Source organism: Zootoca vivipara, chromosome 12, assembly GCF_965207765.1.
Source record: "Zootoca vivipara chromosome 12, rZooViv2.hap1.1, whole genome shotgun sequence".
NCBI classification, from domain to species: domain Eukaryota; kingdom Metazoa; phylum Chordata; class Lepidosauria; order Squamata; family Lacertidae; genus Zootoca; species Zootoca vivipara.
The window spans coordinates 30,196,035-30,210,558 of NC_142595.1; the positions used below are offsets into that span (position 1 = coordinate 30,196,035).

Sequence of the window (14,524 nt, forward strand, 5' to 3'; positions counted from 1 at the left end):
GCGCTCTTAAGGAGGGGGACACTGTCCCAGCGAGACAGACCCCCACAAAAAACTCCAAATCGAGCATTTTGGAGGCAGACGCTTGGCAGACGTCAAGAGCGGGCTCTCCCTTTCGGAGCCCCCGAGAGCTGAGGTACCACTTTAGCTAATGGGGTTTCCCGCTGCCGCTGTGCCGTGCAGTTTCTGTTCTCATCATGAAGCAAAGTTCTTAACCTGAGGTACTATTTCTGGGTTAGCAGAGTCTGTAACCTGAAGCGTCTGTAACCTGAGGTACCACTGTACTGACTAACCTGATTTTTAGGATCTTTTCACCTAAGGTTCCAGAAATTCAACCATCAGCATTTTATTTATTTTTTGCCTACAAAGCATACTCTCTGCCACTGAACTGCACCATATACGAACACCCTGCTTTGGCCACCATCTGGAAGATATATTATGTTTAACAAGCTCTTCTGAAACTGCTTTGTAATGTGAGAATTGTTTCTAGATTTTTATTCTCTGGTTACTGCCAGGAAGGCAGTAAATGCATCATCTTTTGGGTCACAGCAATGAAACCAGTTTTCTAAGAATTTTCAGTTCAATGGAACAAAAGGCTATACCAAATGAATGTGTTATGTGTATTAAATATTATTGTGCAAAGTTCAAGTGTCCCATTCACAATGATATAGTTCTGCTTATCCCATGACTATCCCAGAGTTTGCCACAGTTTTCCTTTGAGACTGATTTTTCTCTCTCTCCTAAGTTATTTGTCTCTCTAGAAGTGATGAACCTGTGCCCTCTAGATGTTCTGGTACGGTTCTCATGATTCCTATCCATAGGTCATGCTATCTGGGGCATGGACTCCAACAACACATGACTGTTGTGATTTCCATTCCACCTTAAGGGTTTGCAGACATGTTACTGTTGCATGTCACATGTCTGTGTACGTACCAGCACAAATTGCTGGGAAACTGCTGTATAGCGTTTGATTTTGCTTCTGTTGTTCTCTCTTGCAGAGAGAAGACATGTTATTCCTTTGTCTGAATAAACTGCTGCAAATATCCTTCCACACACAATCTCAGTGCATTTTTCGTTGCATCGGACACTCTGCTAATGTGTTCCTGCTTCAGAGAAGCAGAGCCATAATCAGCGATGCTCCAGAGGACCAGCCAGCGTGTGGGCTGGAGGGCCCGGGCCAGCTGGAGTCAAGCCAGTAGGCCGTGTGATGCCCTCTGGATGTTAACAATGACTGTCCATAGGTTCCCCACCCCATAGCATGTCTTTTTCTTTTGTTTCACATCTGGAAGTAATAGGCAAAGGTAGTGCTATTTGCCTGCCAAGGCCATCAGACATCTTCCCTAAATAACTCACATAATTTTTGTTTGGGTTTTTGGCATTAATTTTTTGGCCACAACTTTATTTAAATACAATTTTAAAATGTGAGTGTTGGCTTAGGCATTGGTTAATCTTCTGCCCCCCGCTTGGGACAGGACCAGCTCCGACTTCCCTATCCGTATAGGGAAGTCAAGTAAACACCTCATGGGAGAGAAGGTAGCTGTTTTCCAGGCACTCTCCCCTCGACCAGAAATGTTCCCCAAGGCTCGTGCTCTGTAATGGCCCTAGCCCCCATACCGTTGCGGGGGTGTACGGACTAGAGCCGTAGCCACAGGATTCCTTTAACGGAATACTTCTATGAGGAGCATTTTATTGAGGGGTAGGTATCTCCATACCATACCCCTCCACCAACCAGGAATTATTAACCAATGACTAACTGCCAACCTAACAAGTTGTGATGATTTGCTAAGCAGTAGGCAAAAACCAAATGGCAACAGCCAATCAACCAAATGGCAAAATTCCTACTGGGCCCCTGCAAAAGGCGACCCCATGAGAGGCACAGCAATGTCAGGCTAAACCTTCAGAAAAAGTGGCGGGCGGGCAGGAGATTCAAACACTTTGCAAAAGTGAAACTGAACTGCAAGATGCTGAGAATATAATGGGCACCTCCTGTCAATCCAAAATGGCAACATACTTTCGCCCCAGCAACCAAAAAGCCCCCAATCACTTACGCTCTTACATACACTAGACCCTCCCCCATCCAGAGGAATATCTTTTGGCCCGGCCGCAACCCTCGCTCTCCCTGATAGGAGAACACGCTTTTTCTAGATAACAAGGGGCTGGAACGCATCATGAACTCACCTTTTACACTTATAATGGCAAAGACACTGACCTGAGAAGTGCCAGAACCATAGCTGCCAAGTTTTCCCTTTTCTCGTGAGGAAGCCTATTCAGCATAAGGGAAAATCCCTTAAAAAAAGGGATAACTTGGCAGCTATGGCCAGAACTTAGTTCCGCCTGGGGGGGGGGGGAGCCCTAGACAAAGCACACCTCAACCACACACACACACACACACACAAAGATTAATGGTTGAAAGGCATGATGTATGTTTTTGTTTCAGTGATGTAGGTTGAGATACAAATTGTTTTAATTAGCTAATAATTAATTGTGGATGCAAATGTATTCCTTTTGCAATTATTTATTGTTGATTGCCATGATGTAGATTGTTGCATTTAACTAAAAAAACTGTATACTTTGTTTCTAAATTTGTGGATACAGGGAAGTTTTTCACATGCCCAAAACTGTAGATCAACCCTTGGCTGTCCTAAGGGGATCAGGTACCTAAAACCCATAAGGAAAATCAAAGCTAAACAGCAGTTCCAATATACGTATGTAACTTTTAACTTTGGCTAGAATTGGAGTTATGTGCTATGTCTGACAAGAGAGTTAAACCACTGAGCCTAGGGCTTGCTGATCAGAAGGTCGGCGGTTCGAATCCCTGTGACGGGGTGAGCTCCCGTTGCTTGGTCCCACCTCCTGCCAACCTAGCAGTTCGAAAGCACGTCAAAATACAAGTAGATAAATAGGAACCGCTACAGCCGGAAGGTAAACGGCGTTTCCATGTGCTGCTCTGGTTTGCCAGAAGCGGCTTTGTCATGCTGGCCACATGACCTGGAAGCTATACGCCGGTTCCCTCGGCCAATAATGTGAGATGAGCGCGCAACCCCAGAGTTGGTCACGACTGAACCTAATGGTCAGGGGTCCCTTTACCTTACTAAAGAGATTTGTCAAAAGATCAAAAGATATAAACCCCATTTGGTGTACCTGCAGGCCTTCTTAAGAATTGCTGATAGCAAATAGTGACTTGCTATATTGTATTCCTTGGCCTGAATATGATTACTATAATGAATTCTCACCACTTCCCTGGTGAGCATTTGTCACAGATCCTAACCCTCAGCCTCCTTCTTGGCCAGCCAGACCTGCCTGGTCTCTGGCCAGTGGTGAATTTCCCTTGGTCATGGCAACCATGGGGGGTGTTACCTCCCAGTCAAAGGCCAGGTTGAAATGGGCCAATATGGGCCCAGGTCTTGGGGAGTTCCTTTGCTGGTGTCTGGGCATTGGCCACAACCATGACCAGCCATGGCATCAGTCATGCCCCAGTATTGAAAGACTTGCTATCCTGTCTTACTGCTCTGTGCACATGTTGACTTGACCCCATTCTCCCCACCACCTTGAGAGAGTTACAGAGGAGCCAATACAATCAACATAGGGAAGACATGAACACTGGCTCCACATCTGAAACAATTCTTCTCTAAGTACCATCTATTTGGATTACTCAGATCTATACCCACACAGCTGGCTTGCTGTCTATGAGCCACCCACTGTCTTGATATTCTCACAAATTTGGTTTCCAAACATGGAAACGCCATTTACCTTCCTGCTATAGCGGTTCCTATTTATCTAATTGCATTTTGATGTGCTTTCGAACTGCTAGATTGGCAGGAGCTGGGACCAAGCAATGGGAGCTCACCCCATCACAGGGATTCGAACCGCCGACCTTCTGATCAGCAAGCCCTAGGCTCAGTGGTTTAGCCCACAGCGCCACCTGGGTCCCTGAGAATATATATATACATACATACAATTAGTGTATGCAGTTTACTGTTGCCTCTTTGTATGCATTTTAAATACTTTTGTATGTGACTCTTTTTCTTGTGGTTCTATTTGTAAAATGCCTAATAAAGGTTTGATAGTCAAAGAAAATATTTATCTATTTTTTAGAGGAATGCCCAAAATCTAAGAGTTTCCACAAAGCAGTCTTGATTTCTTTGTTTCTCATGCTATAGATGAATGGATTCAACATGGGAGGAATTACAGTATAGATCACAGCAAAAGCTATATCTAGATCAGAAGAAGCATTCGTGGGAGGCCTTGCATAGGCAGAGTGCAGTGCCCATAAACAAAGAGACAACAGTGAGGTGGGGAAGGCAGGTGGAGAGGGCTTTTTTCTGACCATGTACTGAAGGAATTCTGCGCACTGTAGCAAACAGCTGCATGTATGTTATGATAATGAACATGAAGCATCCTAGTCCCAGGCAACACCCTAACACAATAACCCCTATTTCGACACGGTAGATATTAGAGCATGAGAGCTTCAGTAATGTTGGAACTTCGCAGAAGAACTGTTGGACGTCATTTGAACAGAAGGTGATTGCAAAAGTGCTACAAGTGTGTAACATGGCAAAAAGAAGACTAGCAATCAACACAATGACGGTTATCTGAATACAAGCTCCTTTGTGCATAATTGCCTCATACTGTAATGGGTTGCAGATGGCGACATAGCGATCATGTGCCATTACTGTTAGAATGGCAAAATCTGCTGCTACAAAGAACATATAGAAGAAAACCTGGGCCACACACCCAGAATAAGAAATAGACCTGCTGTTCATGATGGAATTGGCTATTGATTTGGGCATCATGACAGAAGCAGAGCCCATGTCCATCATTGCCAAATTAGTTAGGAAAAAGTACATTGGTGTATGGAGGTGATGGTCTAGCACTATTGCAGCAATAATGAGAAGATTCCCAGTCATGGTGGTCAAGTACAATCCTAGGAACAGAAAGAAATGTAAGATCTGTAGTTCTCGTACATCTGAGAATTCCCACAGCAGAAATGTAGACATGGAAGTAAGATTGCTCATTTTTTTTCTTCAGTATTTGCATTCTCTCTGTTGGAGGAAGATGCTAAAAAGTGTTAATATTGGTTAATGAGATTTATATTACTGTATATTATATTACATTACATTATATTACATTATATTATATTATATATTATTTATACCCCATCCATCTGGCTAGGTTTCCCCAGCCACTCTGGGAGGCTCCCAACAGATTAAAAAAAGAATAAAGCAGCAAACATTTTTTTAATGCTCCCTGAAATTTCATTATGTATTCCACATTATTTTGCTAATCAAGTAGTGTAAAAACAATTGAGATTAAATATTATGCCAAAATAGTCCATTTGTAAATTGAAGCTTGCATATCTGTTATTATATAAAGTATCTAAAGTATCTCAAACACTGACTTCACTACAAAATTTATATATTAACTCATATTTTCTATTTCTGTTCAGTCTGCATGCTTGGGGGACTCTAAGTAATCTTACAGTAACTTGAAGCTATCTGGGGGCTTTTTAACTACTTCCTTTAGTTACCTTGCCCCACAAAGGAAGCTGCTACCGTATTAATTTCACTTAGAAAGCTGACCAGATCTTTGGCCTAATTCAAACCCTCGTCTGCTATAGTAATCTTTGAAGAGATAAGCATGATATTAAACATATAATTTTATATGGCATTTAGATAGCCTATCACTTGAAGAAGACAGTGTTGGACTGGCAGCTCCCAAACCTGAAACCATCTGTCAATATATATTTGGAAATGTCAGGTATTGAAATTGGAAACTATAACATACTCCTATCCTGAGGTAAAGGTGCTCTTGGTTTTTCAAAACTAAGTAATACAGTATACATGTGTTTGCGAATAAGACAGAATTCTAAGGCAACAGCCTATTTTGAATGTAGTCTGCTACTGATAAATAGTAAATTGAATGCATTATATTGACATAAAACATGGGTGGGCAAATTAAGGCCCGGGGGCTGGATCTGGCCCAATCACCTTATAAATCTGGCCTACGGACGGTCCGGGAATCAGTGTGTTTTTACATGAGTAGAATGTGTCCTTTTAATTAAAATGCATCTCTGGGTTATTTGTGGGGCATAGGAATTCATTCATACAGTCCGGCCCCCCACAAGGTCTGAGGGACAGTGGACCGGCCCCCTGCTGAAAATGTTTGCTGACCCCTGACATAAAATTTCCTGATGAATTTCACAAGCCAGTAGTGCTACTGTTTGTGCCAATATATGTCTCTAATACTTCAGTGGGTGATAATGCTTTGGGGTGGATTTGTGTCCCTATGAAATGTAACACAAATCTACTTCTGCCAGCATGGATTTTCATGTCATCACTCTTTAATTCTTCTGGCATGGGGGAAAAAACCTACTGCAAATTATCCAGTTACTTTGGGGGGGGGGCCTCTGGCCTTAAATGGGATCTTTCTTCCAGCACACAGACTGAATGGATTTGAACACAGCCCAGTTCCATCATACACACATCACAAACAAATTATACAATATAGCTCCATCAGCTACATCTATTTGCCTTTGGAACATTAATTAGGAATGTGTTTAACATACCGGGTGGTCATTGTTCATTTTAAAGTTGAGCACTCTAATAAGGACTGGTATTAGCATTCAAGAGTATGTAAGACCCCTTTAAAATTGATAGATGAGAAGAAAATAAAATGCTGATAGACACATCTAGATTACATCAGAGTAAAAGGAAACTACCAAACCACCTTAAATTGCTTTAAAATACCTTTGATGAGTATCGTGAAGCTGAGGCTCCAATACTTTGGCCACCTCATGAGAAGAGAAGAATCCTTGGAAAAGACCCTGATGTTGGGAAAGATTGAGGGCACTAGGAGAAGGGGACGACAGAGGACAAGATGGTTGGACAGTGTTCTCGAAGCTACGAACATGAGTTTGACCAAATTGCGGGAGGCAGTGCAAGACAGGAGTGCCTGGCGTGCTATGGTCCATGGGGTCACGAAGAGTCGGACACGACTAAACAACTAAACAACAACAACCTTTGATGATAAGATTCAATTTCCTCTCCAGCTACTTTGGATATGATATGATAAAGATGTCAGAATCCAAGCATCTTCTCAACCAAGCTCTTTCAGCCTTCTTGCAGCACTTGCCACAGGGCATGTAACTGTTTCCCCAGCCTTTAAATACACTGCATATATGAGGATAATAGTCACTAAATTAGCACCAGTAGACATGGGAAGAATCATTCTTTTAAGTCTTATTAGTCATCTTGGGATCTTACTCCCAAGGGTCCAGCACAGCTGATCTGAAAACATTGTTGAAAGTTACTGCTTCTAATTTCACAGAAGAGGAGGAGGAGGAAGAGGAGGAGGAGGAGGAGGTGGAGGAGGAGGAGGAGGAGGAGGAGGAGGAGGAGGAGGAGGAGGAGGAGGAGATGAAGATGAAGAAGAAGAAGAAGAAGAAGAAGAAGAAGAAGAAGAAGAAGAAGAAGAAGAAGAAGAAGAAGAATTTATGTAGAAATTATACAAGAGTGGGGCCCAAAATCAATCTTGTTTTACACCCCTTGGGAAAACTATTGAATCTGAAAGGAAGCCCACAAGTCCATGCAAAATTTTAGTGCAAGGATCGGAGGAGAGCTAGAGTATAACAAACATTTAACCAGCGAAGTGACAATGGCCACTTACCCTTCTTCCACGGCAAATGGCGGTTGCGGCCTGCCACGGTGCCTCCATAAGCCCCTGGAGACTTGCCAGCTTGACCTGACTGTTGGGTTCCTCCCCAGCCACTGCGGAGCATCTTGGGCACTGTCAGGCCCTCCATTTGAATTCTGCCAATCTGCGGTGGCTGGGGGGGGGGTGGAGCTTGGAGGAGCAAACCTGACTTTTGCAGACTTCACTCAGGTCTGCTCCCCGGACTTATAATTAGGCTGAAGCAACTCACTGTCAGCCTTGTAGTGTCACCCACCCTGCCCACCCTTTAGCATTGCTGTTATTTTTCTGCTTTTCTTCTAACATTTTCCTTTCCAGCTTAGTGGGCTTTCCTATGATTCCTTAACAGTTGCTGTTTTTCGAGGAATTTCCCCTGATTGTCAGGTTTTGCCTTCCCGATAGCACTAGTCGCAATTTTGGCGGGTTAGTCCTTGGGCAGGATCCTTTAGTCTAGCTTCTGACTTGGGGGTGGAGTGGTGGTCCACCCCCCCCCACCAGCAGCAGGACTTACAGGGGACCCTGTTAAAAGAGCCAGAAGCGGTTGGCCAGCGGGCCATAGAGCTCCCCCCAACGTTTGGGTTGCTCCATCTCTGAACTGCCCTGAGATATCTGGGTATAGAGTGGTATATAAAGGAGGAGGAGGAGGAGGAGGAGGAGGAGGAGGAGGAGGAGGAGGAGGAGGAGGAGGAGGAGGAGGAGGAGGAGGAGGAGGAGGAGTGTTTTGCTATGGACCCTTCCTCCCATGCATACCCTGTCATGCCTCGGTTCCCCACCGGGGGCTGAGAGGGATACACGCCCAATGCCTATGCCAAGGTTTACCTACATCTGAAATTAATAAGGTTGTGGCCTTTTAATCCCATTACAGTTGCCATGTCTATTCATTCTTCCCACCAGTCAGCTAGGCTCCCTGGGGACAGGGACTCCGTGGCTGGGCACACAACTAGTCCTCCAATCACAGCCATAGACATTGTTGGTTAATGGAGTCAAAGGCAAATGAGAGTGAGACCAATTAATACAGCACCCAGGCTGTTGTTGTTTTTTGGTTTGTTGCTAAAACACTTTTGAATAAGATAAGGAAAAACAACACATTGATCAAATGTGCTATATCTACTGTGGAAACCAGCTACAGATAGGACTTGCCTCTCTATGATCCATTTGCTTTCTTCCATATTGCAGGTTTGACATTTTCTTGCTCAGCTTCAGGACAACCCCCTCCCCCTCACACCTGGCCTCATCCCGTACATAATATAGTTTTGAATATAACAGCCTCTGACAGTGGCCGTTGGTGCTCACAGGACCTGGTGAGGCTGGCAGAAGGTCATGAAGGAGTGACCAAAGAGCAATGTAGCTGTGATAAGTATGTACAGGGTAGCAAACTGATTGGGTGAATCTTAAAAGTGCTACATAGGACTGCTAACAAGAAACCCAATAAATTTCCAGACCTATAAGGAAAGATTATCCCCTTCACCCAGCTTATTGACTTCTACATCTTTTTTCCAAAATGTGTAAAGGGGTCTAGAGATATTAAGTGGACTACAACCCAAGAGACCAAGGTCATGAAACTCAATGTCCATTGGACTCAGCCATGAAACTCAATGAGTGGTTTTGGGCCAGTCACATTCTCTCGGTCTAATGTACATTGCTGTGAGGGTATGATTGATTGATTGATTTAGTTAGTTAGTTAGTTGATAACGTTTGCATATTTGACCATGATGTGCAAACTGGACATTAGGATTACCTGTATTAAAAGCTCATACCAATGGCAAACTTAGTTGGTCTCTAAGGTGCTTCTGGAAGGAATTTTTTTTTATTTTGTTGCATATGTGGTTAGAGTGTGGAATTACAACTAGTTACTGGATACTGGATACAGAGAGCATGGTCTATGACAGGGATGTCCAACACGCCGATTGTGATCTACTGGTCGATCCCTGCAATGTGTTTGTAGATCGCGGTGGATTGCTGGCCCCCTTCTGGCCCTTGTTGCAGAAGGGAAGCCGGAGCTTAGAAACTGAGGCTGTTATATGGCCAGCAATTGTAATGTTAGTGGCTGCTTCCGTTCCTCCCCCAAATAGGGGACTTTCCCACTCCTTCAGAAGAGCTGCAAAAAAGTCAGTGAATTCCCATATGTTTTATTTTGAAATCATTAAGATAATAATTTAGTTTCCTGTTAATTATGTTAGCCTGAAAGTAACTGCAAGGGTTTTTGACAGCAGTATCTCTTAAAGTGGGGAATGGCACTATTTAGTGGGAAGAAATCCCAATAGACTGAGCCAGAGGTGGATCCTAAGAACTCCAGAGGTAGAGGCAGTCTCCAGGGTGACTGATGGGAAGATGGAATATGGCAAGGGAAATGTTTCTAGCAATGAATATTATCAAAATAAGAGAAGGAAGATTGCAACATCATAGATTTTTTAATCAAAAATAAGTTTTGTAATTTAGAATGGTCACAATCAAAATGTCTGATTCTGTCTGAGGAACACTACAGTAAAACTGAAAATTCTGATGGGAAATTTACACATTTTTCAACACTTTTTCTTTTTAGAATGAATATTTGTTACATTTGATTGTTCTATATAGGCAACCCCCATTAAGTGGGGGTTACATTCCAAGGCACTGCACGTTTAAGTGAAGTAATGTGTATTTGAAACACCTCGTTGCACCCCTTTCTGTGACATTTTTAGGTCACTTCTGGGTTCAGTGTGATGCACTTTTGTGCAATTGCACACATATTGAAAATCTGTAAATGGCAGGTTGGCTGTATTTATGTCAGTTGTAAGTGGAATAAACAATTTTAAAAATAGGGTGAAATGACGATGAATGACATGGAGAATTTTGTGGGGAAACCTGGGGGAGGGATTCTGTATCACAGAATTAGGAGCACGGTAAACTGTCTTCAGATAGGGTATCATTCCTGCCACTGTCTGGAGATGCTAGGGTTAAATTGAGAACCTTCTGCATCCAAATCAGACGATCCATCTCTGGAGATGTCAGGGATTATCAACATGCAAAGCAGATGTTCTACCAAAAGCTTATAGTGCAAGGTAAAAAATTGCAGAGCCAAATATTAACACATCGAAACGGCAATAGTCTGAATGAGAATATTTGTCCATTTAGCTCTGTAATGCCTACAATGGCTTTCAGTGGCTCTCTAATGCTTGAGACAGGAAACAATTCCTTCCCATGCCTTTTGAATTCAAATGATTTATTTTATCAAATGTTATAATTCTGGGTTAAATCAATTGCATATTAAAACATTCGCACATTGAAGGGTATAGAATTGCAGTTTTATAGAACTCTAAATAGAGTTTTAGAAGTCCCCAAATCTAAGAGTTTCCACAATGCAGTCTTGATTTCTTTGTTTCTCATGCTGTAGATGAATGGATTCAGTGTGGGAGGAATTATGGTATATATTCCAGCAAAAGCAATATCAAGATCAGAAGAAGCGTCATTTGGAGGCTTTGCATAAGCAAAGATCCCAGTGAATATAAGCACAGATACAACCGTGAGGTGGGGAAGGCAAGTGGAGAGGAGCTTTTTCTGACCCTGAACAGAAGGGATTCTGAGCACTGCGGAAAATATCTGCATGTATGTTATGATAATGAATATGAAACAACCTGTTCCTATACTAAAGGTTAGAACAAGAAGCCCAACCTCAACTAAGTAAAAGTCAGAGCAGGAGAGCTTCAGTAATTTTGGGATTTCACAGAAGAACTGATTGACATCATTAGAACAGAAGGTGTTGGCAAAGGTGCTGCCAGCATGCAATATGGCCGCAAAAAGGCCTACAACCCACCCAATGGCTACCATCTGTAGGCAGGCTCCTTTGTGCATAATGGTCTCATAGTGGAGTGGGTTGCAAATAGCAACATAGCGATCATGTGCCATGATAGTTAGCAGAGCAAAATCTGATGTTCCAAATAAATATAAAAAGAAAACTTGAGCAACGCATCCAAAATATGAAATATACCTGCTGCCTGAGAGGGAAATAGCCATTGATTTGGGTACCATGACGGAAATTGTTCCAACATCCAGCATAGCCAAATTCAGTAGAAAGAAGTACATGGGTGTGTGAAGGTGGTGATCAAGGAGAATTGCAGCAACAATGAGGAGATTCCCTATGATTGCTATCATGTATAATGCTAGGAACACAAAGAAGTGTAAGATCTGTAGTTCTCGAATCTCTGAGAATCCCAACAGCAGAAAAGTAAGATTGTGCATTTTGTTTATAGGGCTTATTAACATGCTACCTGTAAAAGGAAGAAGATAAGGATTGTTAGGGTACAAATGTTGATTTACTGGATAGATTTAAGCACAGTGCCTTTTATCTAACAATCAAATCTAGTGGTATTTTTTGCTTAATTAATTAATGGGCAAATGTTGTGATAGCCCTTTCCCCCCCCCTCCCTCGGTTTTAGAACCATAGAACAATAGAATTGTAGAGTTGGAAGGGACCCCAACCCCCTGCAATGCAATTATCTTTTACCCAACATGGAGCTCAAACCCATGACCGAAGTTAAGAGTCTCAAGGTCTACCAACTGAGCTATCCCTGCATGGATATTGTCCTGAGAGTATCTGTGTCCATTCATTTATTATTATTATTATTATTATTATTATTATTATTATTATTATTATTTACCGCTTTATAGTTTAAAGAAAAAATCTCAGAGTGGTGTACAGCACATTAAACATCAAATAAAACAATCAAGAATAAAATATTTTTAAAGAATGTTAAATATAAAGTATATCTTCAAGGCAACATGATTAACAGGAAACTAAAATCTTAAAGCTTTAAAAATAAAACATTGCAAAAGGAAGTCAACCACAGAATACATATCAGTATTTAACACAAACCAAGTTAAAAAAAACTTAAACATTTCAAAAGAAAACATTGCTAAATGATGTCAAATATAAAATGCACCTTTAAAACAACATAATTAACAAGAGAATAAAACATTATCATAGGCATAGAACATATCTGCTGCTGTTGCTGCCGGTCCTGCCTCTACATCTCTACATCTGCCTCTACATCTCTCAAATGTGTGCAGAATGGTGTGAGATTATCCCCCTCCACGCTTTGCTTACAGTTATGCATTCAATGGAACATCAGAAAGGCAAACCTATGTTCACACACGAAAGCTCATACCTATGACAAACTTAGTTGGTCTCTAAGGTGCTGCTGGATGGGATGCTTTTTATTTTTATTTATTTTGTTTCGACTACCTCAGACCAACACAGCCACCTACCTGTAAATATGGTTAAAGAAGAACACTGGTTGAAAGGTAATTCTGCAGAGGGGGAGAATCTGCATTCTCCATGAATCTTAACTTACCTTGCACGCCATTTCTAAGAATAAGGTGGAGTAATCCACCTCCCCCATTGTCCTCATTGGGATAGACGGAAAACAGTGCAACTGGGCAACCGTAGGTTTCTTTCTAAAACTTATGCAACAGAGTGCAGCATAGGAAATGACAACACATCAGCCACCTGCCTCCATGATGCAGAGAGATGTCACCTTCCTCCAACCCTGCCCACAAACTGATTTGGATGCACTGGCTCCAGTTTCCATCCTCAGATACACTATATCATTTTTACAGCAAGTTTCATGGGGGGGGGGGAGAGAGAGAGAGAGAGAGAGAGAGATTTGTACCATTTTTGCTCAGACCTACACAGGAGTACCATTTTTGCTCAGACCTACACAGGACTGTAACTCAGATCATCAGCTTCTTATAGCAAAATTCCAGCTTAAACTGAAGAAAGTAGGAAAAACCACTGGGCCAGTAAGATACAATCTGAATCAAATCCCTTATGAATACACAGTGGAAGTGAGGAACAGGTTTAAGGATTTAGATTTGGTGGACAGAGTGCCTGAAGAACTATGGATGGAGGCTCGTAACATTATACAGGAGGCAGCAACGAAAACCATCCCAAGGAAAAGGAAATGCAAGAAGGCAAAATGGCTGTCCAACGAGGCCTTACGAATAGCGGAGGAGAGGAGGCAAGCAAAATGCAAGGGAGATAGGGAAAGATACAGGAAACTGAATGCAGATTTCCAAAAAACAGCAAGGAGAGATAAGAGGGTCTTCTTAAATGAGCAATGCAAAGAAATAGAGGAAAACAATAGAATGGGGAAAACCAGAGATCTGTTCAAGAAAATTGGAGATATGAAAGGAACATTTCGTACAAAGATTACCATAATCAAGGACAAAAGTGGTAAGGACCTAACAGAAGCAGAAGACATCAAGAAGAGATGGCAAGAATACACAGAGGAATTATACCAGAAAGATATGGAGGTCTCGTACACCCCAGGTAGTGTGTTTGCTGACCTTGAGCCAGACATCTTGGAGAGTGAAGTCAAATGGGCCTTAGAAAGCACTGCTAATAACAAAGCCAGTGGAAGTGATGATATTCCAGCTGAACTATTTAAAATTTTAAAAGATGATGCTGTTAAGGTGCTACACCCAATATGCCAGCAAGTTTGGAAAACTCAGCAATGGCCAGAGGATTGGAGAAGATCAGTTTACGTCCCAATTCCAAAGAAGGGCAGTGCCAAAGAATGCTCCAACTACCGCACAATTGCGCTCATTTCACACGCTAGCAAGGTTATGCTTAAAATTCTACAAGGCAGGCTTAGGCAGTATGTGGACCGAGAACTCCCAGAAGTGCAAGCTGGATTTCGAAAGGGCAGAGGAACCAGAGACCAAATAGCAAACATGCGCTGGATTATGGAGAAAGCTAGAGAGTTCCAGAAAAACGTCTACTTCTGCTTCATTGACTATGCAAAAGCCTTTGACTGTGTCGACCACAGCAAACTATGGCAAGTTCTTAAAGAAATGGGAG

The 14,524-nt window shown here is 42.3% G+C and overlaps 1 protein-coding gene and 1 pseudogene across 1 annotated transcript; both read right to left on the minus strand.

Annotated features, from left to right (window-relative positions):
- Positions 1-4,081: 4,081 nt before the first annotated feature.
- Positions 4,082-5,012, minus strand: LOC132592943 (olfactory receptor 14I1-like; annotated as a pseudogene).
- A 5,959-nt stretch (positions 5,013-10,971) lies between these two features.
- On the minus strand, positions 10,972-11,904 carry LOC118079227 (olfactory receptor 14A16-like). Its single transcript, XM_060281190.2, has one exon. The coding sequence runs from the start codon at positions 11,902-11,904 to the stop codon at positions 10,972-10,974; it is 933 nt and encodes a 310-aa protein (XP_060137173.2).
- Positions 11,905-14,524: the final 2,620 nt, after the last annotated feature.